At 50.4% G+C, this 24,315-nt stretch overlaps 1 protein-coding gene across 1 annotated transcript; it reads right to left on the reverse strand.

The window, feature by feature from the left end:
- Positions 1–6,808: 6,808 nt before the first annotated feature.
- Positions 6,809–22,374, reverse strand: PNLIPRP1 (pancreatic lipase related protein 1). The gene is made up of 12 exons (XM_026493659.3): positions 22,317–22,374; positions 21,573–21,718; positions 20,933–21,058; positions 19,021–19,155; positions 17,607–17,715; positions 15,781–15,900; positions 15,564–15,683; positions 13,942–14,060; positions 13,048–13,177; positions 10,879–10,987; positions 10,113–10,280; positions 6,809–6,872 (listed from the first exon to the last, which is right to left on the reverse strand). The coding sequence occupies exons 1-12, from the start codon at positions 22,372–22,374 to the stop codon at positions 6,809–6,811; spliced, it is 1,404 nt and encodes a 467-aa protein (XP_026349444.1).
- Between the last annotated feature and the right edge of the window lie 1,941 nt (positions 22,375–24,315).

Consider the following 24,315-nt stretch of genomic DNA (forward strand, 5'->3'; position numbering starts at 1 on the left):
CAGGCTTTTACCCAGGAGTAGAACTGCCTGGTCCTGTGCTGTGTGTATTCTTAGCTCTAGGAGATGCTGCCAAACACTCCCCAAAGTCACTGCACCCACAAAGTCCCACTGGCAGTTGGGTGAGAGTTCTAGTTATGGCACATTCCACTCTTGCCCTTGGACCAATCCCACAAGCACTGAGGGTTTTGAATGTAGAAAAATGGCTGCTGCTGCTTCTTCTTCTTCTTCTTCTTCTTCTTCTTCTTCTTCTTCTTCTTCTTCTTTTTTTGGCGACCCTCCCTTCTGAGAACTCTGAGGTGAGCAGTGCAGAGTTGAGGGAAGCTAAGGACTGAACTTCTCTATCTTGAGTAGGCTTCAGAGTTTTTGGAGCAAGTAAGGTGATATGCAGCCTGACAGGGATGCTTGTGCCTCAGTGACCCCCAAGCCTAACGTTGTCCCTGGAGGTGTCCAGCAGCTGAGAGAGAGGTCAGGTCCAAGGCTCATAAAGGACCCCACTGAGGAGCCTGGAATGACATTAGGCAGAATGGAAGCCCGAGACCCATGCTATGGAGCCAGGGTGGCTGCCCGTTACTCTTGAGAAAACCCAAATTCCTTACCATGGCCCTTAGGGCACTGGACCTTGCTCCTCTCCCCTTCCTCGTGTTGAGTCTTGCTCACTGAACTCCATGCATGCCGGTCATGTGCTGTCTCTCTTGGAAGTGTCCATCTCGGGGTCTTTGCATATTCTGTTTCTTCCTGAAATGCATAACCCTCACTCTTTCCCTGCTTAAGTCAGTTGTCCCTCAGGGCTCCCCTTCAATGTCACATCCTCAAAGATGCCTTCTTCAGTGTCCAAAGCAGAACCAGACCTTTCTTTACATCTATCACTGTCTTTATTTTTTCTTTCATAGAACATATCCCAATTGGTAATTATATTTCCATGATTATTTGTTTGGATTTTGCCCTGATGGCAGGGTCAAGTTCTGTGTAGTTATTGCTGTCTCTAGAGCCTAGCATGGTGTCTGGTAGATATGGGGGTAACCCATAAACGTTTGCTGGGTGAAAGAATGAGACATTGGAAGCTAATAGACTCATTGGGTTGTTGAACGGAATAACTTCCAGATCTCTCCTGCCATTTCCTCCTGCTCCCTGCTCTGTGCCCTGCTCCATGGACTGCCTCCCTAGGCTACATGCCTTTGGACTTCTGGTTGGGTTGAGCCCATGGGAGGCACATAGGGAGACTAGAAGGTAGGAGGAGAGAGAGGTTGGAGTATTTCTTCCCAGGCTCCCTCCCTTCTGTGCCATGGGTGGGCAATAGCTGTACTATTTCTCAATTTAGGGACTTTGTCCCTTCACCAAGCTACCCCCCAAGGAGGGCTGGGCACCCCTTCCACAGTCACCAGTGGCTGAGGGCGGACCCTACTGGGTGCTTCCAAGCATCCCAGAGCCTGATGGGTCTCTTTGGGAGGGTGGCCCAAGGCAGGCCAGGGCACCCCCTGCTGTCTCCCACTTGCCTGCACACAGCAGGACCAGCTCAGCCCCCCTCGCCTCTCTGGGGGCCTAAGTTTCTGAGGTTCTAATGTTCTGCCGGCTGTCTGTCGTGGGAAGGAAGGGAAGGCCAGCACCTGTGGGAAAAGACATTTACTGGCCACATGTCAGCAGGCACCAGGGTCAGGGCCTGGGGGAGCCCTCCAGCTGGTAGGGCAGCTGCCCAGGGAAGGGGACGGCTTGGGGCCTCCTCCTGCATTCTGAGGTCTGTTGAAACTGGTCTGTTCCTCTCCTTCAGCACTTCTTTTACCTGTCCCCTCCCCTGCATTTCCCCTGCCCTCACCCTGCAGCGGCTGGCCTCACCTCTCTCTAGGCCAATGCATCTGCCCTCCAGGTCCCCTCCCCCAGCTTCCTCCTGGCTTCGATCCGCTGGTGGCTCCTTATTGCCTTCGGGGCATGTGTTCTCTCGCTCACTCACACTCATCTGTGTGTGACTACACATGCCGGATGGTCTTCCAGCCTTGAGGGTACAACAGTGAACAGATCATGCTCCTTCCCTGCCCTACGGGACCGATGGCCCCAAGGGGCACAGGCACTGATCCCCAAAAGCAAATACATAATTACAAATGAGCAAAGGCACTAAGAAGAAGAAAAAGCACACCGAGGAGCTTGTATGCCGGTCATGTAATTTGGGCTGTATGTAAAAAGAATAACTTGGGGGTGTCTGGTGGACAGGGGTCAGAATTTAGCAGAGTCCAAACTCTGAAGCCGGGTACACGAGGTTATGGGTTGAACCGTGTCCCTTACTGAAAGATATGTTGGAGTCCTAACTCCCAGGACCTCAGAATATGACCTTATTTGGAAATAGGATCTTGACAGAGATAAATGAGGGAATCAGGGTGAGTCCTAATCCAATAGGACTGTTGTCCTTACGAAAAGGGGAAAATTGGGCAGAAAGACACGGACACACAGGAAGCACGCTGTGTGAACATGAAGATATCGGGGTGCAGTCTCTGTAAGACAAGAAACAGGAAGAGTGCTGGCAGCCACCCGAAGGAGGAGGCACGAACACATTCTCCCCTCACAGCCCCTGGGAGGAACCAACCCGGAGACACCTTGGTCTCACCTGGAGCCTCCAGAACCGGGAGAGAATAACTTTCTGTTGTTGAACCGTGTGGCCACCACGGGCCCTCTGCCCAGCGTGGCTCCTGCTGCTCCCCAGGGTGCCTGCCCGCCCTGCACTTGGGTGGGATGTGGGACATTGGAAGCCAATGGAAGGAAGGGCTTGCTTGGATGGAAGGGCTCACAGTTCTGGAATGGCCCTGCTTGTGTCCTCTTCTGAGCTCCTGCACCCATGGTTCCCCTGTCAGGGGTGACGCTGCACCCCTGCACCCAGACCCCACCCCCAGGTCCCCCAGGCCGTCCTCCTCCAACCCTCTCAGGGCTCAGATGCCCCTCCACTCCAGGTGTGGGGACAAACTGCTCTCAAAGCCTGGAACCTGGATGTCTCTCCCACATTTGCAGAGCCAAATCGTACTCAGACCTGAGCAAATAAATACATGGATGTCATCCTCGCTAAAAATTCTCACTACCCCTGGAACATTCCCTTAACCTCATCTCATTGCCCATCAACTCAGGAAACCAAGGTCTTGCAGCAAATGACTATACCGAAGCGGCCTTTGTCTCTGTAACTGGTTAAAAACTAGACTGTCATCAAGATAAAAACACGAGGGACGCCTGGGTGGCTCAATTGGTTAAGTGCCTGCCTTCGGCTCAGGTCAGGATCTCAGGGTCCTGGGATCGAGCCCACATCGGGCTCCCTGCTCAGTGGGGAGCCTGCTTCTCCCTCTCCTTCTGCCCCTCCCCCTCTCTCTGCCCCCCCCTTGCTCGTGCTCTCTCTCAGATAAATAAATAAATAATCTCTAAAAGATAAAAACACAAAATTAATAAATTCTCAGAGAAGAGTATATGCCCGGAGCCCTGGGAGCCGAACAGAGACTGCTGTCTATCATGGGGCTACCGTGTCGGGGTGGAGTTTCCCAGGTTGCACGTGAGAATCCCCTGAGAGCTTTAAGAAAAAAAACATGCTTGTGCCTGAGATGATTCTCGGTTAGGGCGCGACCTGGGATGACCCCCCCACCTCCCTTTTTTCAGCTCCCAAGGGAGGGCAGGTGAGTCTGGTTTGTAGCCAGGATGGTGAGGCCCTGGGCCCCTCCTTGAGTCCTCGGAGGCCCCAGGGACAGAGCCAGCCCCCCCACTTGGCGTGTGCATGCAGGGCCAGGGTGCGTGGGCACGCAGCAGCCACACCAAGCACTGCGTGTGCCTGCAGCCTTCTGGTAGCTCTGAGGGCTGGGCCACATTCCCTAGGTTGCCTCGCTCACTCTGCAGCGCCCTCACGTGAGGACAGAGCCGTCGTTCCTGTCGCGCGTGGATTCTCTTGTTAGATCCCTGAGACAACAGTTGTTGTCAGGAAGGCACAGCTCTGGGCTGTGGCCTCGGAGCAATCAGAGGGGGGACTACCCCATGGGGGGTTTTTCGGATGGGTAGAGGGGGCCGGTGGTGTGGGCAGTGAAAGAATTCACCCGAGGCAGGACGAGAGAGTTTACTGTATACACCACAAGGGAGTAAAGGGCAGGACAGCAAAGGAGAGACTGTCTACCACGAGGTGGAGATTTGGGGCCATGGTTACAGGGCAGAGCGAGGGAGGGTGGGGAGCAATGGAGTGGTCCCTTTTTGGGGTAATCTTAGGAACTGTGCCTGGTTGTAACCGGTCAGTTGGGCCTTTGGCTATTTTGAGGTGGGTCGCTTCATGAGCCTGCGTGCCTTCAGCTCAGTGGCCGCTGTGGGCCCTCGGGCCTTGATCAAGGTTCCATTGCTGAGGCCTGCTGCCTAAAAGCGGCCTCCGCAGAAACCCCTTGTTCAAGGTCACCTTGACTGGAAGGTGGTTTGACCGGAAGCCTGTTAGCTCAGAGCCTTTTCCCTTGCTCCTGACCAGACTGAATGGCCTCTGAGTTTTATGCTAGTAAACTGAATGCGAATATGGCCTATTTTCATCACCCCACTGCACCACTTTTGTTATATAACCAATAAAACAAAAGCAAAGCCCAATCGAACTGGCCCCAGGTAGTCCCTGAAATCAGATTTTACCCCCAAACCAGATTTGGACTGGGCCACGTGGATACTGCAGGTGGACCTCCCTATCTTCCCGGGATGGTGTGTTTGGGTTGCGGGTCTGTGGGGCTGATCTTGGTCTCCCCCATGGTGTCAGGAAGTAGACGTTCCGTAACTGTGCTGATAAGTAGCCGCAATACACAGCAGTGGTCTTGGAACATGCTGTTCTCTGCCGTCCTGGGAGTATTTTCCAGCTGTGTATCTGGTAATAGGACAGGCATTTGAGGAAAAGGACGTGGGAAGAGAGAGTAGGGGCCTAGCTCCACTCCAGCTGGGGTCTCCACCAGCTGCTCCCCTGCCCTTGGAGCACATAGTCACCACGGTAGGTGCAGGTGGGACCCAGGTCACCCCAGGTCTCCCGTGGCTCAGGGCAGTGCCTCGGCCGAGTGCTCCTGATGTGGCCCAGAGCCTTGGGCATTCTCCCCAACTGCTTCTTCCCTCTGTACCGCATACTTTTCTCAGTGTCCTCTTTGTCTTAAAATAATTTCCCCCCAAGTCTTTGGCCATTTCTGTCAGTCTGGGGAGAGGGTGAAGCAGGTTGTCCTTGACCAGAGAGAAGGGCTCTCATGGCCAACCAAAAGGCCCACCCCCTCCATTATACCTCAGTTTCACTTGCCACTCTCATATGATCCTCATCATCTCTTCTCTGCATAGCTGCAGGGCCTCCTCCTCCTAGCTGGCCTCCCAGCCTGCAGTCTCAGTAGGCCATCTTCCTGCAATCCTGGGCCGAGAACCAACAGCTCTCCAGAGCCTTCCTCATCTTGCTCCTCCCCCTCTTGGACCATCCTGTCCTGGGACGTGCTTGTTTTTTGCACTATTGGCTGGCATGGTGGTGTTTATCTAGGTACTGGGTTCCCTACTACCGTGCACACCTCCAGGACTGAATCCAAGTCTTCTGCTTCCTCGGCTTCTAGAAGCTGGTGCAGAGCTGGCGTTTGGTGGTATTTACAGAATCTACAGTCCACTGATTGAGCTCTTATGCCAGCGTGGTGCTGCCTTGCTCAGGGTGTGGGTTCAAGGCCAACGCTGGACGAAATTGTGACAAAGGGGCCTCAGGCCCAGGCTTTGTGTTCTCCTGCTCGGTGTCCCCACCCAAGGTCCTGCGTGTCCCCCTACCACCGCCATCGTCTTCAAAACCCTCCTCATTACTACTGTGATTGAGAGCTCACCTTGTGCCCTTCACTGTGAGACCCTGGACACAGTCGCTCCTTTAATCCTTACCCCAAAATCTGCTTTCAAGGAACAATCTGCAGTCCAGTCACATTCAAGTTTGAAGCTCAATCAGAGCTTAATGTACCACCAATGGTGAGGAACAGAGGCCAAGGCACTGAAACTGTCGTGATGGGATGTGAGGCCTGGTGACCGAAAGGGGAGTCACTCAGGGGAGGTGGTGACCTTCCTGGTCCTTCAAAGCTCCAGGGAATGATTATGGGATAGGCTGGGCCGCCTTGAAGGACACCTTCTCCTGTGCAGGTGGGGCTCATGTCGCGGTCTGATTGGCTGAGAGCTCCCCGGTGGCCCCAGCTGATTGGATGCCTGAAAGGGGGCGTGCACCAGGCACTCCTCTCAGAAGCCATCCCTCCTCCATGCTGAGCCCTGCCCTGGGATGGCACCCGCTGGCGCCCAGGAAGCGTGGGGACTGGAAGCCCGTCGGTTCTCAGCAAATACGCCATCTCTGGATGCGGTGGGGTCTTTGACCTCACCGAGGCGGGGCCGCCGAGCAGCTCCATCACCACAGGGAGGCCACATCACAGCATGGCCTTTCCGTAATCCTTCAAGGTGATTGATCCGAGTCAGGGGAATGGACCCCCAGCCCCCAGGGGACCCCGGTTCACTCTGGCTTGAGCAGCCACCTCCCCTTCCCTGGGCCTCCGTTTCCTCACCTGAAAGATGAGGGGCGGGGCTAACGGCTCTGCTGAGGCCCCCCACGCCCATCCTCCAGTTGGGCGATGCCACCCCGAGGTGAGGAGCAGACAGGGAAGAAGGGCGTGTGCGGTCAGAAGTCAGTGGCAAGGAACCCAAACGTCTGGAAACACTCAGGACTTATTTAAATGATCTATCCCCAAATGTCCCCAAGGGGCAGCTGACATCAGTGACAGACGGTGTGAGAGGGTAGATGCGTCAGTGGCTTTTATTGCTGTTACCACGGGGCCCGGATGGCGCGTGGACGTTAACAGGGCGTGAGGGTGAGCAGCACGTCCTCCTTCACGGTGCTTTCGCTGCAGAAGCTGTGCCTGCCGACAGCAAGGAAAGCTCGTTAAGTGGTGGGCAGCTGTACGTGGAGCTCTGGAGCTCTGAGCTGTTGGGAAATGGGAATGGCGGACTTCCAGTTCTCAAGGAAGGAGGGGAACACTAGGGCTGTGGCTTCAACCAGCTCCTGGAGATCCAGTTGGAGCTTGGAGTGAGACAGGTGGCTGGTGCCTGCGACAAGGTCCCCTGTCAGCTGTTGCTCAGAGTGGCCCTGGTCCCTGGGTCCTCATCCTGACAGGACTGCGGGGCCCTGAGGCAGCAACGGGACCTCTCACTGGCCTCCTTCTCCACGAGTCCCTGTGGAGGGACAGACTGCTTTACAGACGGGCTCGCTCTTGACTGAGCCCCTCTGGAGACGGGATTCAACCTGATAAAAGCGACAGTCAGTTGAGCTCCTACTCACTACGGGCAATGGCGCTGACTCCCTTTGTGCAGACGTCATCCTCACAAGCCCTGTGTGAGGAGGTGCAACGATGAGTCGCACATGATAGGAGAGGGAGCTGAGGCATGGCGGGTTCTCAGTAAGTAGAAAAACCAGGGTGTGAAGACAGGCCTGATGCCACAGTCCACATTGTCCGGGGCAGAGAGTCACACTTCAAACCTCCCTGGACCTTGCCTTCCACACCTGGAGTCAGTGGCTCTTTCCCTTGGGTTCCCCACTCCCTGCCTCCCAGGAGTGACATGGGGCTGGTTACTCGGGTCTCTGAGCATCAGTGTCTTCATTCGTAGAAGACGGCTCAGTTCCCTCCCATGATTGCTGAGAATCCCGTGTTAATAGTGCAACGTATCATGGCAGTAAATGTAAAAATGTATAAACTGATAAAAAAAAAAACAACCCAGGGGCGCCTGGGTGGCACAGCGGTTGAGCGTCTGCCTTTGGCTCAGGGCGTGATCCTGGCGTTCTGGGATCGAGCCCCACATCAGGCTCCTCCGCTATGAGCCTGCTTCTTCCTCTCCCACTCCCCTGCTGTGTTCCCTCTCTCGCTGGCTGTCTCTCTCTGTCAAATAAATAAATAAAATCTTAAAAAAAAAAAACAACCCAATGCAGATGTAAGTGGCTATCATGCCTGTTATTCTAAGAACCACAAGTTCCTTCACCGCCCTTGACCTCTGAAGCTGTGCTGGGTTTTCTCCCTCATCTTCACCACGGTCCCTTTTGGTTTCACTTGTCTTTCCTTGCTGCCCTGACCCTGTCTCCGATCCTACTTCCGGTTCTCTGCACCTTGAGCCCTGCCGCCTGTGTTCGGGGCTCCCCCACCCCTCACACACCAAGCCCATCACCCCTGCTCGTGTCCTTCTCAGTGGAAATCCCTCAGCCCAGGAGATCCTTGTGGCCCCCTCTCTCCCCCATCACCGCCTCCCCTGGCCCCCTGGCTTTCACACTTCCTCTCCAGCCACGCTCTTTGGGCCCCTCAGGTGAGTTCTTTCTTCTGTCATTTGACCTTTCACGTGAACCTTAGGTCCGGGGGTGCTCAACAGCTAACACGCAAACTCTCCGAGAGCAGGCTCTGCCTTTGCGTCCCCTACCGTTAGTCAGGCATACAGTAGGTACTTAATAAAGTCAGAGAGAGAGGTGGGAAGAAGATGCTGGGGGTGGGGGAGAAACTAAGAGAGGGAGAACTATATTTGTCTTTGGAGCCACGTCACTGGGGAAGAATTCTAGTCAGCGGGCTCCTCAGTAGGACTTGCAATCCTAATGGGGCAACTAGAAGAATTTGAAGGGTATCCAAGAAGCACTTGGGCTAAGATCTTGATTTTCCATAGCCTCCCAAAGATTATGCTGATTTTTAAAAAATATTACTTACTGACTGTCTTCCTATCAGCAAAATATTAGAGTTATTTAACAAATAAAGCTTTTTTTTTTTTTACTCCCAAACCAGTTTGCGATGTTTGATGCTGTTTTGATCTAACTGTATTTTAAAAATCTGATGTCCAACATCTCTAGCTTCTCTTAAGATAGATTTCCTCTGCAGTTGACAGGCAGGGGAAGAAGGGACTCAGGGACTCAGGCCACTGGAAGGTTCAGGTGGCAGTTGATGGACTCAAGACCTCAGGGGTGGGCTTGAGTACATTCTGTTCCATTTCTAGAAAGTGTAGAAAGTCACAGCCTTTCCTCAGAAAACCTGGAAGGTACAATGACCTGACTGATTTGGTCTTGTGTCTGTTTCCTTCTTCAAATCTGTCAATGAGCAAGTCAGCTCCTGGGAACAGTCTGCATTTTTAAGGTTCTAATGATACCATCTTCTTCCAACACCTTCTTAACCACATGGTCCCAGGATCCAGGCCACAGTCCATTTCCTAACAGGCCCTGGGAACTCACTTTCGAGGCTCATTGTGCTCCGATGGGGCTGGGCAGGGAGGCCCTGGGTGCACTGCAGCCTGCACAGGGCTCTCCACCAGCTTCCTCAGTGCTCGGCTCTAGCTGAGAGATCCTTGTGCTGCTGACCACCTGGTCGGGCCAGCCCCTCTGTCCTCCCCCACTCACAGGGATAGGGAGGACCCCACAGGGGTCATCCGGCCTGAGGTGTGACTGCAAAGACTGCCAACTTCCACTTGGGGAGTCATAGTCGCTGAGGCCCGAGTTGAGCAACCTCACCGAACCTCCCAAACCTCAAGACCATCAGTGACCACATTCCCAGAATCCCCTTCCACAAAGCCACCCTAGGAGGGTTCTGCTGGCCACAGGTGTGATCCCAGCTTTGGGGACAATCGCTCTGCCCCCTCCTCAGGTCACTACACCCACCCCCCCCCCCAGTTGCCACAACAAAGGACACTGAAAGTCAGGATAAAGATTCTGCAAGGATCATTACCTCAGCTCTCCCTTGTCCTAGCTCAGATTTCATATCTTTTGCTAAAATTACCTTTTTTTTTATTATCCTGAAATTTCATGATCTTCCGCTCTTTAAAGGTAGCTACTCTCTAGCTCATACTTATAAGCTTATACCCTCAGAAATTATTTCTTTCTTCTCTTTCTCATTTTTTCTCCTTATCATTCCTTGAAGGCAAGGTGATACCAGCTGTAGCCTTCTCAGATAGGGCTGGGAACACCCAACAGAAATGCTTTATGCCGTCTGTCAATTGTTTGCCCACAAAGAAAGGGCCCCAGGTGGGTAAACTGTCGGCTTTTCTGGCTGAACCATGACTAACTTTCTGGGGTGAGTTTCCATTACAAGCACTAATCTCTACCAACATCCTTAGGCACAAACCAGCAAAGATATACGTACACTGTTTTCTCATCTCCCTTTTGCACGGTGATCGTGGCGGCCCCCACCTTGGGGAAGGTTGGGTTTACCACGTGGTTATTCCAAAGGAACTTGACTTTCTCAATTGTTCCAACATCGAGCCTTGCATCAAATTCATTGGAATGGGTAGAGCCTGGTTTGAGAATCCCCCTTGAAATAAAGAGATAGAAACATTTCCATGCAAAGAAACAAGCTCTAATGACAGATAATGACAAACCACTTTTTTTCTACTCGAGATTAATGAGGTCAGTTTTTAAAAATTAATTCTCAAATAAAGGATGGAGAAATGGAGAGGCCAGTTATATGCCAGCAGCCTCACACTATTATTTGAATATTGTTTTCTCAAACTCAAGTTAATTTCTACTCAAAATATTCTTATAGAAAACTGTATAATTCCTTCATATTATTATTTTTTCTGGAAGAATTACTTGTATAGTAATAAGTTATCCACTTAGTTTAACACAACAAGCATGTGTTACTATGCTAACCAGAAAGCATGACATCTACAGTAATATTAGATACATTCTTTTAAAAATCTATTTTTAAAAATGGAACTACTGAAAGAGAGAAAACTAAGTGCCTGGATTTATAATTGAGAAAAGAAAACTGTCAGCAGAAGTCTGAGATTGACTTTACCACATGAAGTAAATAAAATCAATTGATAAAGAGAGGATAAGCGTTTCCGTACATGGATTTGAAGGCTGAGTCTATCAGCCAGTGAGATGTGATGCTAAAAAAGGACCCTCACCTGAAGACATCGAATTGATGAGTGTTTCCCTTACTTCCAAACAAAGCAACTTTGACCTGACCAGTGGCTGTTTTTCCAGACAGTGTTAGAGAAACCCCATATCTCCAGCCTACACAAGGGATAGAAAAGAGTTCCATTTATTCATGCACAAAACAGTTGACCCAAATTTCAGAATCCTGTCCCCACCCTTACACCAAGGCATCAAAGCATAAGAAATCCTACCTGTTAATCTACAACTAAACAAGGCTATGAGAAGTACGTTTCTAGCAGTATCCGCTTGTAGACCTGCACTGACCGGGAAAGGGACCACTACCCACATGTGGCTGCTTAAATTTAAATCCAAATTAAATAAGATCAAAAATTAATTCCTCAGTCTTACTAGCCGCATTTCATGTGCTTAATTTCCACATGAGGCTACCGGCTACCGCATTGGACAACAGAGAACATTTCCATCATTGCAGAAAGTTCTGTTGGACAGCTCTGCTCTAGAGGGACCGCACGATGAGATGAGATGAAAAGAGGAGGGACAAGGGCTCGCCGCCATGTTTGGAAAGGTGGTCAAGAGCGCTGTCCTGCGAGCTGTGTCATATTGGTGCAGCCCCAGGGCCCCAGGTGGCGTCCAGCAGAGAGCGGGCCTCTGTTGTTACCCAGATCCACACGTGCGGTGCTGTCTCAGTGCCCATGAGCACACATGCACACAACGGAAACACATATAACCACACGCTCACACACATATACATGGATGCGTGCACACAAACATACACACACATGCACACACCCACACACGAACACACATATGTACATAAACACACACATCGTTTGCCTCACTCCTGCTCGGCTTTCACATCCTCAGAGAGATTGTGCCTGTCCCTTCCAGGGTCGGGTCCCTGTCCCAGGGTGCCACAGCAGCAACCCGCCACGCCCAGGCAGAGCGTGGCTGCTGCTCGCCGCCGTCTTCTCTGCTGGGCTGTGCATTTCACGCACGGACTGTCTCGCTCATCCCCGCACCCCCACTGTCTAGCATAGGTTCATTAGTAAGTGTTGGTTGAGGAATGAATATGTGGTTTTGAATGTTTGATTTGTTGTTTTAAAATACGGGCCAGCATTTCATGCACCCCTACAACAGTAGAAGGAGTGGTTAACCAGTGTGCTTTTGAAAAATACGTCGAGTGATGCAGGGGGTTCCACATCTGATCGCAGAGATGGTTACGTGGCTCTTCATCTATCAAAACTCATCGAACTCTACACTACAGAGGCTGGTGAATTTTGCTGTGTATAAATTGGACCTCAATAAACCTGACTTCAAAACCTAGCTAAGACGTATATTATTATAAACACAGTGTCTTTTTCACGGCGCAACTTCTTAGGGGACTGTCACAGAGCAGGATGGCACAAAGTGGCCCAACCATGTCCTGTCTCTACCCTATGTCCTAGACGATTTTGCAGATTTTTGAGACAAATCACCCCTTCCTGATTTCCACCCACCCTCCACCAGAGAGGGACACCTGCCAGGGGCAGCAGGGACCGAGAGGAGGAAATGGGGTGATAGGAACTGGACTTCTTAAGGGTCTCAGCCCAGCAAAGAGCTGGTCCCAAATCAATGTGTGATGACTGAATAGAAGAACAGGTGCGCGTGACATAGACCTAAAAATGAAAAGAACAATGGACTGTGGAATGGTAAATTCTGAGGGGCCTGGGGGGCCCAGTTGTTGAGTGTCTGCCTTTGGCTTAGGTTATGATCCTGGGGTCCTGGGATCGAGCCCCGCATCAGGCTCCCTACTCGGCTGGAAGCCTGTTTCTCCCTCTCCCACTCCCCCTGCTTGTGCTCGCTCTCTCGCTGTGTCTCTCTCTGTCAAATAAATAAAATCTTTAAAAACAAAACAAAACAAAAAGAATGGTAAAAATTCAGGGGTAAAAGTTGCCACAGAGATGTGCAAGTCGCTATTATCCCATCATTTATGCTTCTATTCATTTCATTTTTATCATCACAAAATGGAAGAAATGCAGACTCTTTCCAAATCCTTAGTTAGGTCTTAAATGGGATCATTTGGGCAGACGTGTCCTTTCACTACGATAGTCAGAATGTGCTCCCGAGTATTTCAGGTTAGAGCTGAGCCCTTCTTGTCTAACAGAAGCTAAACTTCCTTGACGAGGGTGAGCACAACTTACGAGCGAAATTGCTGGAATCTCCTGTGTTCAGGAAGAATTTCTGCTGCTCTCCACTTGTCTTGCCGGCAAACTTATCAGCGTAGTGGCCCATCTGGGGGCACCCTTGGTCTGGGCAGGGGAAGCACTTGTTCTAAAGAGAAGAGAGAGATCTAGCTGTGAAGTGTGAATCTGTCTTTTTCTGACCCACACATCTCGGAGAGCAATTCTCCTACCGCCTGAGTTCCCTCACCTGTAACAGGAAGGAGATCGGGATAGATGATTTCTAACTTACTTTCACCCAGGACAGGACCTCCAACACCGATGGACATCATGTCAAGATATACTGACTGACTCCTGGGCCCCAGGCTAGATCAATGACACCTCCCATCACGTGATGTGCTGGGGAAAGACTAACAGCCAACTCTGGGACTAAAAGCCCTGAGCGTAGCATTTGCCAATTTCCGTGGTGTAAATACACTGCCGCCAATTTCAGAGGCCCAAACCCCTAGCCTGGCATCTAGAATCCGAGCATCCACCTTTCCTTCTCTCTGGCGTATGAATTCTTCTCTCATACATTCTTCTGTCCTTGCTCTGTCCTTGGCAGAAATGTGCACCCCTTCTCTTCCTCCTAAATTCTGTGATTTTCCAAGCCAGATTCAAGCACTACCTTCTGGAGGAAACCTTTCTAGATCATTGAAATGACTGGTCTTCTCATTTCCCAGCGTCTTCCTCACCCACATGACTTCTCTAGAATTTTAGCCACCTCCTGCCTAAAAATTTTTTCCCCTCTGCTTCCCAGAATCATAAACTCTGAGGGGCAATCCAAAACAAGGAAGGGATGGTCAGAAACTGCAAATTCCCAGCACAGCAGGACGACCGTCCCACAGAGGGAGTCAAGGAGGAATGATCGCTTACAGACTCAAAGGCCCTGTAGGAAGCACAGGGGTACGAAGCAAACCCAGCAGGGTTGAGGATGCTCTCTGAGTAATACTTGTAACTTCTCAGGTGATTGCAAGCCACAAAGTCCCGAGTTCCTGGGGAAAAAGAGGAGGAAATCTACACAGGTGGTCATGGGGCCAACAACTCTCTCTTCAAGTGGAGAGGCTCCAAAGTGGGACCATATTCAGAAATTTAAGGTACGGTAAAATTAAGATAAGTCCAAAACAAGTGAAGTTAACATAAAGAGGCAGCTTTCTGTGTTCCAGGCAGTGTTCTGAGTACTTTACATGCATTGTTCCTATAATCCTCACCTTTCTAGGCCGTGGGTACCATACCATTCCTAAGTACGGAATGATATACAGATTACAGCCTTGGTTGTACAGATTACAGCGAGGAAGGGGCAGAACTGGGGATTCAACCCAAGCCCATGTGGTGCTTGAGCCCCTGCTTCTAACCATTATGCCATCCCGTGTCCCAGGCCCCAGGCTGGAGGTCCTTGAAGACACAGCCAGATGTGACATGATCTCTCAGACATGACAAAACCAGGGCAAGGACATTTAGGACATTTTCATGCTGTGTTTAGGTGAATAAAAAGGAGAGTTGAGTAGCTTTAGGAGGCACTTTTCTCTCTTTCATAGCATCTTGCCTTTCCTGATAACCTTGGCCTCCCCAGCTCCTGTCGTGGGACAGAGGTCACAGCATATCTGCTAGACGTGACCTGAACTTGCTTGACCATTACTGATGGAAAGCTTGGGCAACCCTATCCATGTAAAGCCTCAGAAGGCTGTAAGAGACGAACACGTGAATCTGCATTCTTAATATTTGCTTTGGTGGCATCCATATGTGCCGAGCCATTCTGGTCAAATTCAATAAAAATCCATACTCCTTAGATATGGTCAGACCACTAAAGGTTTAAACTTCTGTGGGGCCAAGTGATGAGTTGGGCTGAAAAGTTCACTTATCCATTGTCGTTTTGACCTGATTAGATATAGAATCTGTATCTGGAGGAGGACCTCTACCCCAGGGGCCCTCCACCAATGATAAGGAATAACCACCTGGAACAGCACAGTCTCTGCGTAGCCGTCCCTAGCGGTGATCATTTCTCATCCTGACCCAACATAAGGGTGTAGTGACTCTCATTGTGCAAATGACTTTGCCACGGAAATGACTGGGGAACATTCTCCTTTTGTCTACAGAATTGAAGCCAGTTACATGCGCTCGGACAGGATCACTGACTCCCGAGGGAGAATTGGCAGAAAAATCCTCTTAGAGTCAGGATGTTTGCCTTCATGGTATTTCTTTTCTTCATTAGGTAGCTACCAATTGATTGCTGGAGTTATGACTTTAAGCAATGGTTTCATCATTCTTTGTCACTTGAGCAGTCCAGGACACCCATGACAGTGCTTTAAGGAAGTATAAAATCAGCAGAGTGGAGATACAACAAATAATATGTAGCTATATTTTTTTCAGAAGTAAAGTCTAAAAGGGGGAATTGTATATTTTTAAAGAGCAATGTGTTTTCATTTTTGAGATTTGTTATGCGGAAGATTCCGCCCCCCCCTCCCCGGAAGTGATGCCCCACCCTGCTCTGGCTTTACCTTCCCAAATGCCATCTAGGTCGACGATCTGGGACAGGGCGTTCTTCTTGCATCCTGGCATTTCTTCTCCTCCATTGGGGAAGAAGTCAAGGTGACCCATCAGTTGGCTTGTTCCAAAACCTGAAATGTTTGAAACAGCAATGAGCTTTTCACCATACAGTTCCCTTGGTTAAAACACAACGGCATGTGCTTGCAGCGAAAGCACCATTGGGCTCACCCAGGAATGGGATCAGGGGAGCCGCATCTGTGTGGATCACATCAACAAAGTCGGCATCGGTGGGATCGAGTCGAACCTCTTCAGGAGTACCCTGGAAACTTGCTTCTACAGGATCCAACCCTAAAAGAGATGATCAGTGCTGCAGACCAATAGACAGGGCTGTGGGTACCAGCAGGAGCACCGTGTACAGTTGCTCAGGCTATGCATTGCTCAACTCAAGGGATGCCATACTCTGAAGTCATGCAGTGCCATGGCCCTGCCTAGTGAGTATAGGGACAGAGAGTTTCAGTGTTGCTCCTCAGAAGAGGGCTCCAGTGGCCTGGATAGAGAAGGGCAGGTGAGCCAAGAGATTTAAATTTGTCTGACCCAGGATTTTTCCCCTCACATTATTTTCTCCCATTCACTTGCAGATCTTTCTTCTTTAACATTCTTTTCCTCTTCTCAAGTTTGAAAAAGAAGGGACAAAGTAGTATGGTGTCATAATTAAGAACATAAATTCTGGAATTAGGCAGCCTGGTTCTAAATCCCTACTCAACTAATTCTTGGGCAAATGACATGACCTTGGGCAGATCACGCAACCTTTTTTTTGTGCCTCAGTTTCCCCATTTATAAAATCTGGGTAATAATGTGGCTATAATAAGATTAAATGAGATATATATATATATGTATACACACACACACACACAGCTTTTAGCACAGTGCCTGGCATATCGTCATGGACATATAAGTAAAATATTGATTATTATTATTTCCTCCTTCATGTCAGGGCTCCTGAATATGTCAATAGCTCTTTGGAGTTCTGGCCAGAGCAGTTGAAAAAGCATGAACGTAAATGTCTGCTGAAAATAAAAGGGAGAGGGAGCCTGCATGGTTCAGTCTTAAGGTTAAGCGGCCGCCTTCAGCTCAGGTCATGATCCCAGGGTCCTGGGATCGAGGACCACTCCCTGCTCAGCAGAGAGCCTGCTTCTCTCTCTGCCTGCTGCTCTGCCTACTTGTGCTCTCTCTCTCTCTCTTTCTTTGTCAAATAAATAAATAAAATCTTCAAAAAAAGAAGACTGCAAAAGGAGAGCGCCTATGAAGTAGAGGCTGGCTTGAGCCACAGGGCAGCGGCCCTGGGTTTGAATCTTGCTCCGCTCCTGATTCATCGCATGGTTCGGGGCCAGTTATCCAATTTCCTGAGCCTGTTTCTTCAGTTCTGAGGATTCAATGAGAAAATGTGAAGCACTTGGCACAGTATTCGGGAGGAGTCCGCACTTCCTCCATGCTTACTGTAGTAATGATAACGGCATTATGTGATTACGATGGTATTATGTAGATATATTTTGTTGCTGTTGTTAAAGGCTTTGCTTGGGTTAAAAGAATGATCTGCAGGACTGATGGCTTCGTTTCCTCTACCAGCAGAGGCAAAGGAGGCATGGGACTTCCATGTTCCACTCTGCCCTTGATCTCAAAGAGAAGGGGGAAGGACTAACAATGTGGACCTTAATTATGTTTGCTCACGTGCACCCTAGCTTTCCTCTCTGTTTTCCTGGGTGCCCAGTCCTGCTGAATGATCCACACCGCCAGGAAGCACGGATCTAAAGAGAAAGGTTGGGGACAGAAGTGAAGAAGCAAAGGGAAACAAGGAGGAGCAAAGGCACCACGTCTCCTTCCACAAAGAGGAGCCTCTCGGGGGCTTCCTGATAGGTCCCGTGCGGGCTCTAACCAGCGCTGCCACAGCCGAGGGGACAGGCTACTTCGGGCCAGCTTCTAGCTGTCCTGTAGGCTTGCACCACGTTCTGGGGTTACGGGGGACAAAACCAGGGGCCCTGCCCCGAAGGCCTTACCTGTAATCCTGCCCAGGCCTGGAGTCCTGCTGCCTGCCTCTCCAGCCACGTGGGCTCCCAGGCTGTGGCCGATGAGGTGGACTTGGGAAGGTGAGTAGCTGTAGTTTGCCTGCAGAGGGAAGGTTGTATTTTCAGGACATTTTTGTGCTGCGGCTTTTGTAACAGGCAAACCTAACCTGATTCCTCTTTGAAAACCGTCTATGGCTCCCACCGCCCTTGGGATCAAGCCCAAACTCATTCCAAGGGTCTCAGAACTTTCCTGACTCAACATTCATTTTTCTGGATTCTACCCAAACTCTATGCGGAACTTTCAGGCCTCAGATACGTCATATTCTGTCATCTCTGGGTCTGGTGTGGTCTCCTCTTCCTCTAGCCGTCCACTCCCAACCACGTGCCCAGCTCACGTCAATACAGCCTAGACATCAGCTCTCAACTTTAATGTCCCTCCCTGAGAGATGTCCTTAATCACTCCCCCACCCCCTAGCCTGGATTAGCTGCCCCCCCATGCGCTCCGATTAAGGCTGTAGTCCCCCCATTAGAACCCTGACCATGCTCTGTTGTCTTTGCAAGTCTTCACTGTGAGCTCCTCCAGGGCTGGGATGCGTCCTCTTGACCTCTTAGCAGAGCTCTTGACACTGAGCAGCCCCCCCCCAAATATTGTACAACAAACAAGTGACATAAGGGCACGAGGGTTTGCACACGTGGGTCTCAGAGGTGTTCACCCATTTGTACCCATTCGTTGACCTTCAGTACCTTCAGAACAAGCACCACCGGTTTTGAGTTTTGCAAGGGTGCAGAAATAGTTAGAACCAACCGGTTCTTTGGCAGACCCTTTAACTGTAAGACAGAAATGGCCGGGGCCTTTATCTGGTGTAGAATGGAGCCCGGAAGAGTTCATGACTTCGCTGAAAGAATTAAAGACTTAAGGAATAGGCAAAATGGAAGACCAGGGTAGGTAAAAGCAACTGAATTGATGGTGACAAAGGACATCCTCAGGACCACCAACAGGGCAAACGCTGCCCCTTTGGTCCCACGTGGCTCTCCCCGGCAAGGCCGTGTTTGCCCCACAGAGAGATATGCCTGGTGTAGTGGGGGGCCCCTGGTCCTAGACAACTCTTGTATTGACCTGTGCTATGCTTTGGGGGCAAACCCTTTGATCTTTTTGGGCCTTAGTTTTCGTATCCGTCAATGGAAGATGATAATAAAAGCCCCCACATCCTAAGTGTTACCCCTTATTGATTTTTCCTCCACTGCCGAGTCTTTATTACGGCAAATTTCAGTTTTAGAAGTCAAATTCTGAAACAAGTACCCTCCTTTCTATTCCTTTTCTAGCTATCTAAGTCCCAGCGGCTACTGCGGCCAGCAGAGAGCAGGGTGTGCGGCCCGCCCGGGCAGCGCCCCGTCGAGGACTCACCGAGAGCACGCCCAGCAGCTGGGCCACCTGCGCGCCCACCACACGCACGTTGTTGGCGGCCTGCGTGTACGTGGTTTGGGAGCCTTTCTTCCAGTCCACGCAGATGCAGTTCACCTCCTCGACCTTGAACATGTTCTGGTGTTGGAGAGACGCAGGGTGTTATCATAGCGGCACGTGACCACATCCCACCAGGGCTCTGAAATAGTCACTAGGAGTTATTACTGGTCGTTGTGTCTTTCCCTCGCGGGGGCTCGGAGACACACTAGGCTGTGTCCGGAGTCCTGTTGTCAGCTGGGAGTTAGCCCTCGGGGTACTCGTTACAGGAAAGGCAAATCCATTCCCCCTCTAGCTTGTAGATTAATTCAAAGCTGGCCACTCCCTGGTTTTCTGTGACCAAATTCAGTCAAGTTGATTAGGCGGTGGGGAAACAAGGGCATCAGTGCAACAGTCCTATTTTGAAGAGGAAAGGTCTCAAGTGTGATCTCTGGTGGCCAGGGAATAAGTGACCTTGTGGATTTGACCCTTCACTGTCCTGTGAGCCTCGTGGCAACGCCGCCAATAACTGGCTTTGCATTCACCCCAGCCTGCTGGGTATTTAGTACGTTTTTACGGTCAAGATAACACAGTAGTTCATGGAGGAGACACACAGCGGACATTTGAAAAACAGAACTGCACTGATTTGAAAGAGATTGAAGAATTCGGAATGGAAAACTTCTTCCAGGATGTCAAAGAAACTGATAGACCCTTAGACCCTCCTGCGACCAGCTTGAGTTTAAAATGGTGCTATGAATTGAAAATCCACTTAGAATTTTCCACATGTGTGATCGCACACACAAAGAGACCGAGAGCTGTTTCTCAGGACCTTTATTTTTAAAGCAACCCTGAGGAATCTCTTACAAACCAGAGGAATTTGGGGTGTGAACTCTATCCCACAGTTTATCCACTAAGATACTTATTAATGAGGGGCTCCCGGGTAGCAGTGGCTCAGTCAGTTGAGTAATCGGCTCTTAGTTTCGGTTCAGGTCATGATCTCAGGGTCGTGAGATCGAGCCCCACATGGGGCTCCGTGCTCGGTGCAGAGTCAGCTTGGGATTCTCTCTCCCTCTCCCTCTGCCCCTTCCTCCCCTCAAATAAATAAGTAAAATCTTTTTTAAAAAGATACTTATTAATGATAGGAAAGAAGAGGTGGCAAGAGCTAAATGCCTGGTAAATCAAGGCCAACCGCAGAATGACTTTAATTTTCTAGGTTTGTAACTTTGCCTGTTGGCAATATAGGTGGGAATTACTGTGTGTGTGGAAGCGAGGCTGCTAAGGGTATGTTCTTAGGTGTCCGAAAAACAGATTGCATGACTGTACACATCAAAGGAAAGGATGATGGCATGTTAGGTATTTGTGTGTGTGTGTGCGTGTGCGTGTGTGTGTGTGTGTGTGTGTTCTTCCGTTGTCTGTCCTTCTAACCAATAGCCACTCCATATAGTTTTGGCACTCTCTATTCCGCCATTTGGTCTCCTGGTCCATCTTAAGTTCTCCTTTTCTCAAATAAACGATTGTAGCAGCGCATCATCTCAGGGATGTGGAGGAGGCTTGAACAGAAAGATCATAATCCCTCATTTACAGGCCAGCGAAATGCCCTCCCTAAAAATGGAAGCAGATCTTTGGCCTTGATTTAGCCAGAAGTAAGATGGTGGACTTGTGTGCCTGCAAGCAAATGCCACCACTTCCAGCCACGGATGTGGTCCAGAAATGTGGAAGTCGTTTCTTATTTTTGCAAAGAGAGGCATATGAATTGTGTAAAGGTCACTTCCTATGCAGGGATTTCGTGTTTTCAAGCTCGTCTACTGCGCTTGCTGAAAGGAGGGGGAGGTGTCAGCAGGCAGGCGGGCGGACTGTGGGGCTGGGAGCCGACCCCTACCTGGCACATGTCCAGCAGCCAGCTCTCTTCTCCCTTGTCTATGAAGCCGTGGATGATGAACCGGGTCTTCTTGTCTGTTTGAAAATTTGATGCCTCAATTGTCGATGGATCGGAGGGAAGGAGAGTCTGTGGCAAAAGCAGAATTTTGCATTATTTTGCAGCCCAGCCACTTGGGCCAGCCCTCTCCTTCCCCATCTCTGCCTGTCCCAATGCCATGATCTTTCCAAGCTTAGCACAAAAGTCACCTCCTCCATGAAGCCCTCCCTGACTCCCCTTTTCCTGCCTACCCCTGCCCCCATCCCACCCCCGCCCAGTCAGGAATTCCTACCTCCACTGGGGCTGGATTATAGCTCACCGTCTTACCTTCCATAGGGTTCTTAGTGGATGGCAAGCTCTTGGCCCCAGACCAGAATCCCATAACCAGTTAGAGGTTTTGGCAAATGTGAACCATTCATTCATTCAAGCCAACATTTTACAGAAGACCTACTCTGTCCAGGTCTGGCTAGCAGCTGGAGGGGTAAGGTGGGACAGAGCACGGTGGGGCAGGAGGGTACAGAGATAAGGAACGTCTAGTCTGCGGGGGGGGGGGGGCACGACCCCTCCCCCAGTCACAATGACGCTGAAATGACAGAGGTCTCACTTGAAAGTTGTTCGGGTTCTTGTTGGTGTAGAGCAGGAAGCGGGTGCCGATCTTCTCGGGGCTCCAGGGGAGAACTTTCAAGGGCCTGATTGCAGTCCCGGCCCAGGGCTCCGAGTCAGAAAAGCACCCAACTTGCTCATAGCAAACTTCGTTGGCTGTAGAGAGAGGGTAAATCTGCTCACACGCAGCTCCCCAGGCTCTGGGGGGCCACAGCTGCTCCCGTCCTCACTGCCCTGCCTGGGGACAGTCTGAAGACAATGGGCACACCCTGCCTCTCTTCTCACCCCCAGTGCCACCTTCTGATCTGGGACCAGTGCCATTGAATCCCACAGAGACCCCAGCTGTGCTGCCGCTCAGAACAGCCACCAGAACTCAGAAGCTGTCTCCCATCCCCAGCGCTTCAGATCTATGTATTGGACTTACGGGATAAAGCCCACTGAGAAGGCAGTATGCTAACCCAGGCGGGTGTTTAATGCTTTACCTAGAAAAGTCTAGCCTAGAGCACCTGGACATGAAGACAGGCCAGTGGCGAGATGCTCTGAAGTGGGTCCCTGGCAAAGTGCCTACTCTCCCAGGCAGAGTGTCAGCCCCCGGCCCCCACCCCACCGCCCCGCCCCCCTCTGGAACCTCAGGGTTGGCCAGAGCCATTGAAAGCCCTGCCCTGCCACGGGTCAGGCTTTCTCTGGCCAGTGCTGAAATGTTGCATTTAAGCCCTTCTGGCGGGGGGGGGGGGGCAGGTGCGACGTTTCCTACCTTTGACGGCTCCCAGCAGGAAAAGCGCGATTGTCCAGAAGCTCACCATCTACGATAAATTCGGACACTCTCAGCATCACCAAATGTTACCAGAGCAAGGAGCCCAGACCCTCAGGAATTCAAGGCTATCTGCTTCGACCCCTGCTGGGAGGACAGCAAAGGGGACTTACCTTGTGGGATGTTCCAGGCCTTCCCTCCCTCTCAGTCAAGGACCCAGGCCTTATTTTTATACTGGAGCCTTATCTTTTGGAGCTGCCTTCAAGGAAACAGCAGCTGATGATGGAACGTGCTGTGTGCACTTAATATTGTAATCTGCGCAAACACACAGAACAGTAGTCAAATCTTCCCACAAGTCTGGGAAGATGAAAGAATGCTTCATTAAAAGGGGGTGAAAGGTCCCTGCCTTCGTACCTATGTACTTGTGCATGTAATTAGGAGCCAAGTGGGCCCCACTTTCTCATTTTCTATTTTGTCACCAAGTAGTTTACACATCCCAGTAAGGGCACGGCAGCAAACGCTAATAACGGAGGGTAGTACTTATCACTTAGAATAGATGGGAATGTCCCCCGAATAGTTCTGATCAAGAAAATCTCCTCTGTCTGTCTCTGTCTCTCTTACCTAATGCTCTCTCTTTCTCTCTCTCTCTAGCAGTCTAATACCTGAGTCCATGAGCTCTGGAGACAGATGCAGCAGCCCCACCGCAGCCTATACCAGACTCCTCCCTTAACCACCTGTGCCAGCGAGCGAGGGCCGGGTAATGAATCAACGCAAACCATAATGGTTTAAAACAACTGCAGTTAGTCTATTATCCTACTAAAATTTTGAAGAACTAGGCTCAGGAGCCTCTAAAAGCCCATGTCATCAGGCCACGTCACGTCTGTGGAATTTCCCCAGACACTCTGAAGGTTGTACAGCTGTCCTACGAGACTAGGCCCCCGCGAGGCCATCATGAATGCCCCACTGACCCGTGCATCTGTGAGCAGCCTGGCCAGTTCACACCACAGGCAGATAAGCCTTCACAGGGCAAACACCACAGGTGCCCTATCGCACCCCGCCCAAGTTAAATACACCTGAACGTCAAAGTTCACCCTCTTCCTGAAGAACCAAAATTCTGGAAGATTGCCTTGCTGTCGGAATGCTAAAGATTTCCCTGGGGGTCATAAAGAATAGCAGCCAAGAGTCACTGAGGCTTCCGGGTGACAGTCAGAGCACTGGGCACGTATTACCTAATTTACGTCTTACCACAACCCCACGAACTGAATGCCATTATTTGCTCCCCTTTTTAGGTATGGAAACTGAGGCACGGAGAAACAAGTAAATTGCTTCATTTTGATAAGTCACCCAGGAAATGAGGGATGAGATGAGATTTGAATTCAGACCAAAGAAAGTGAAATAAGGACTTGCTGAACATTCAGATAATCTGAGCAAGTCGTCTATCAGAGTTGTTAAGGGTCAACCACAGAGAACAGGTGAGATACTTACAGAGAATAGTTGAAATAGAAAATAAATTTCCCCTACAGTGCAGACTTGAGTTGTATGGTTGACCTAAGTGATGAGACGTTTAAACTTTGGAAGGCTGCTCATGTGGTCTAGGAAGGTGCTGGAGCAATTTATAGACTGTGGTGAAGTCAAAGGCATTTATGCTTTGTGTTGACATTGCAACAAAGAGATTCATGGTCACCTCATGGTGGATGAGTAGGTAAATTGGTTGGTAGGTGATGTCAGATGACCCTGTCTGCCTCTTGGACCTCTTCTCCTTACCCTCCACATTGGCCTCATTGGCTGCCATCGAACATGCCAAATCCTTTCCTGCCCCAGGGCCTTTGCACTGACTATCCCCATGCCCTAAAACTCTCCTCCCTGGACTTTCACTGGGCTGGCTCCTTCTTGTCATTCAACAATTAATTTAAATGTCACCTCTTTAGTGAGGCCACCGCTGAGCACCCCCGAAGCCCTCTCACTGCCAGCCTCCTACCTGACCCCAGACCCC

Source organism: Ursus arctos, unplaced genomic scaffold, assembly GCF_023065955.2.
Source record: "Ursus arctos isolate Adak ecotype North America unplaced genomic scaffold, UrsArc2.0 scaffold_7, whole genome shotgun sequence".
Taxonomy (NCBI): Eukaryota; Metazoa; Chordata; class Mammalia; order Carnivora; family Ursidae; genus Ursus; species Ursus arctos.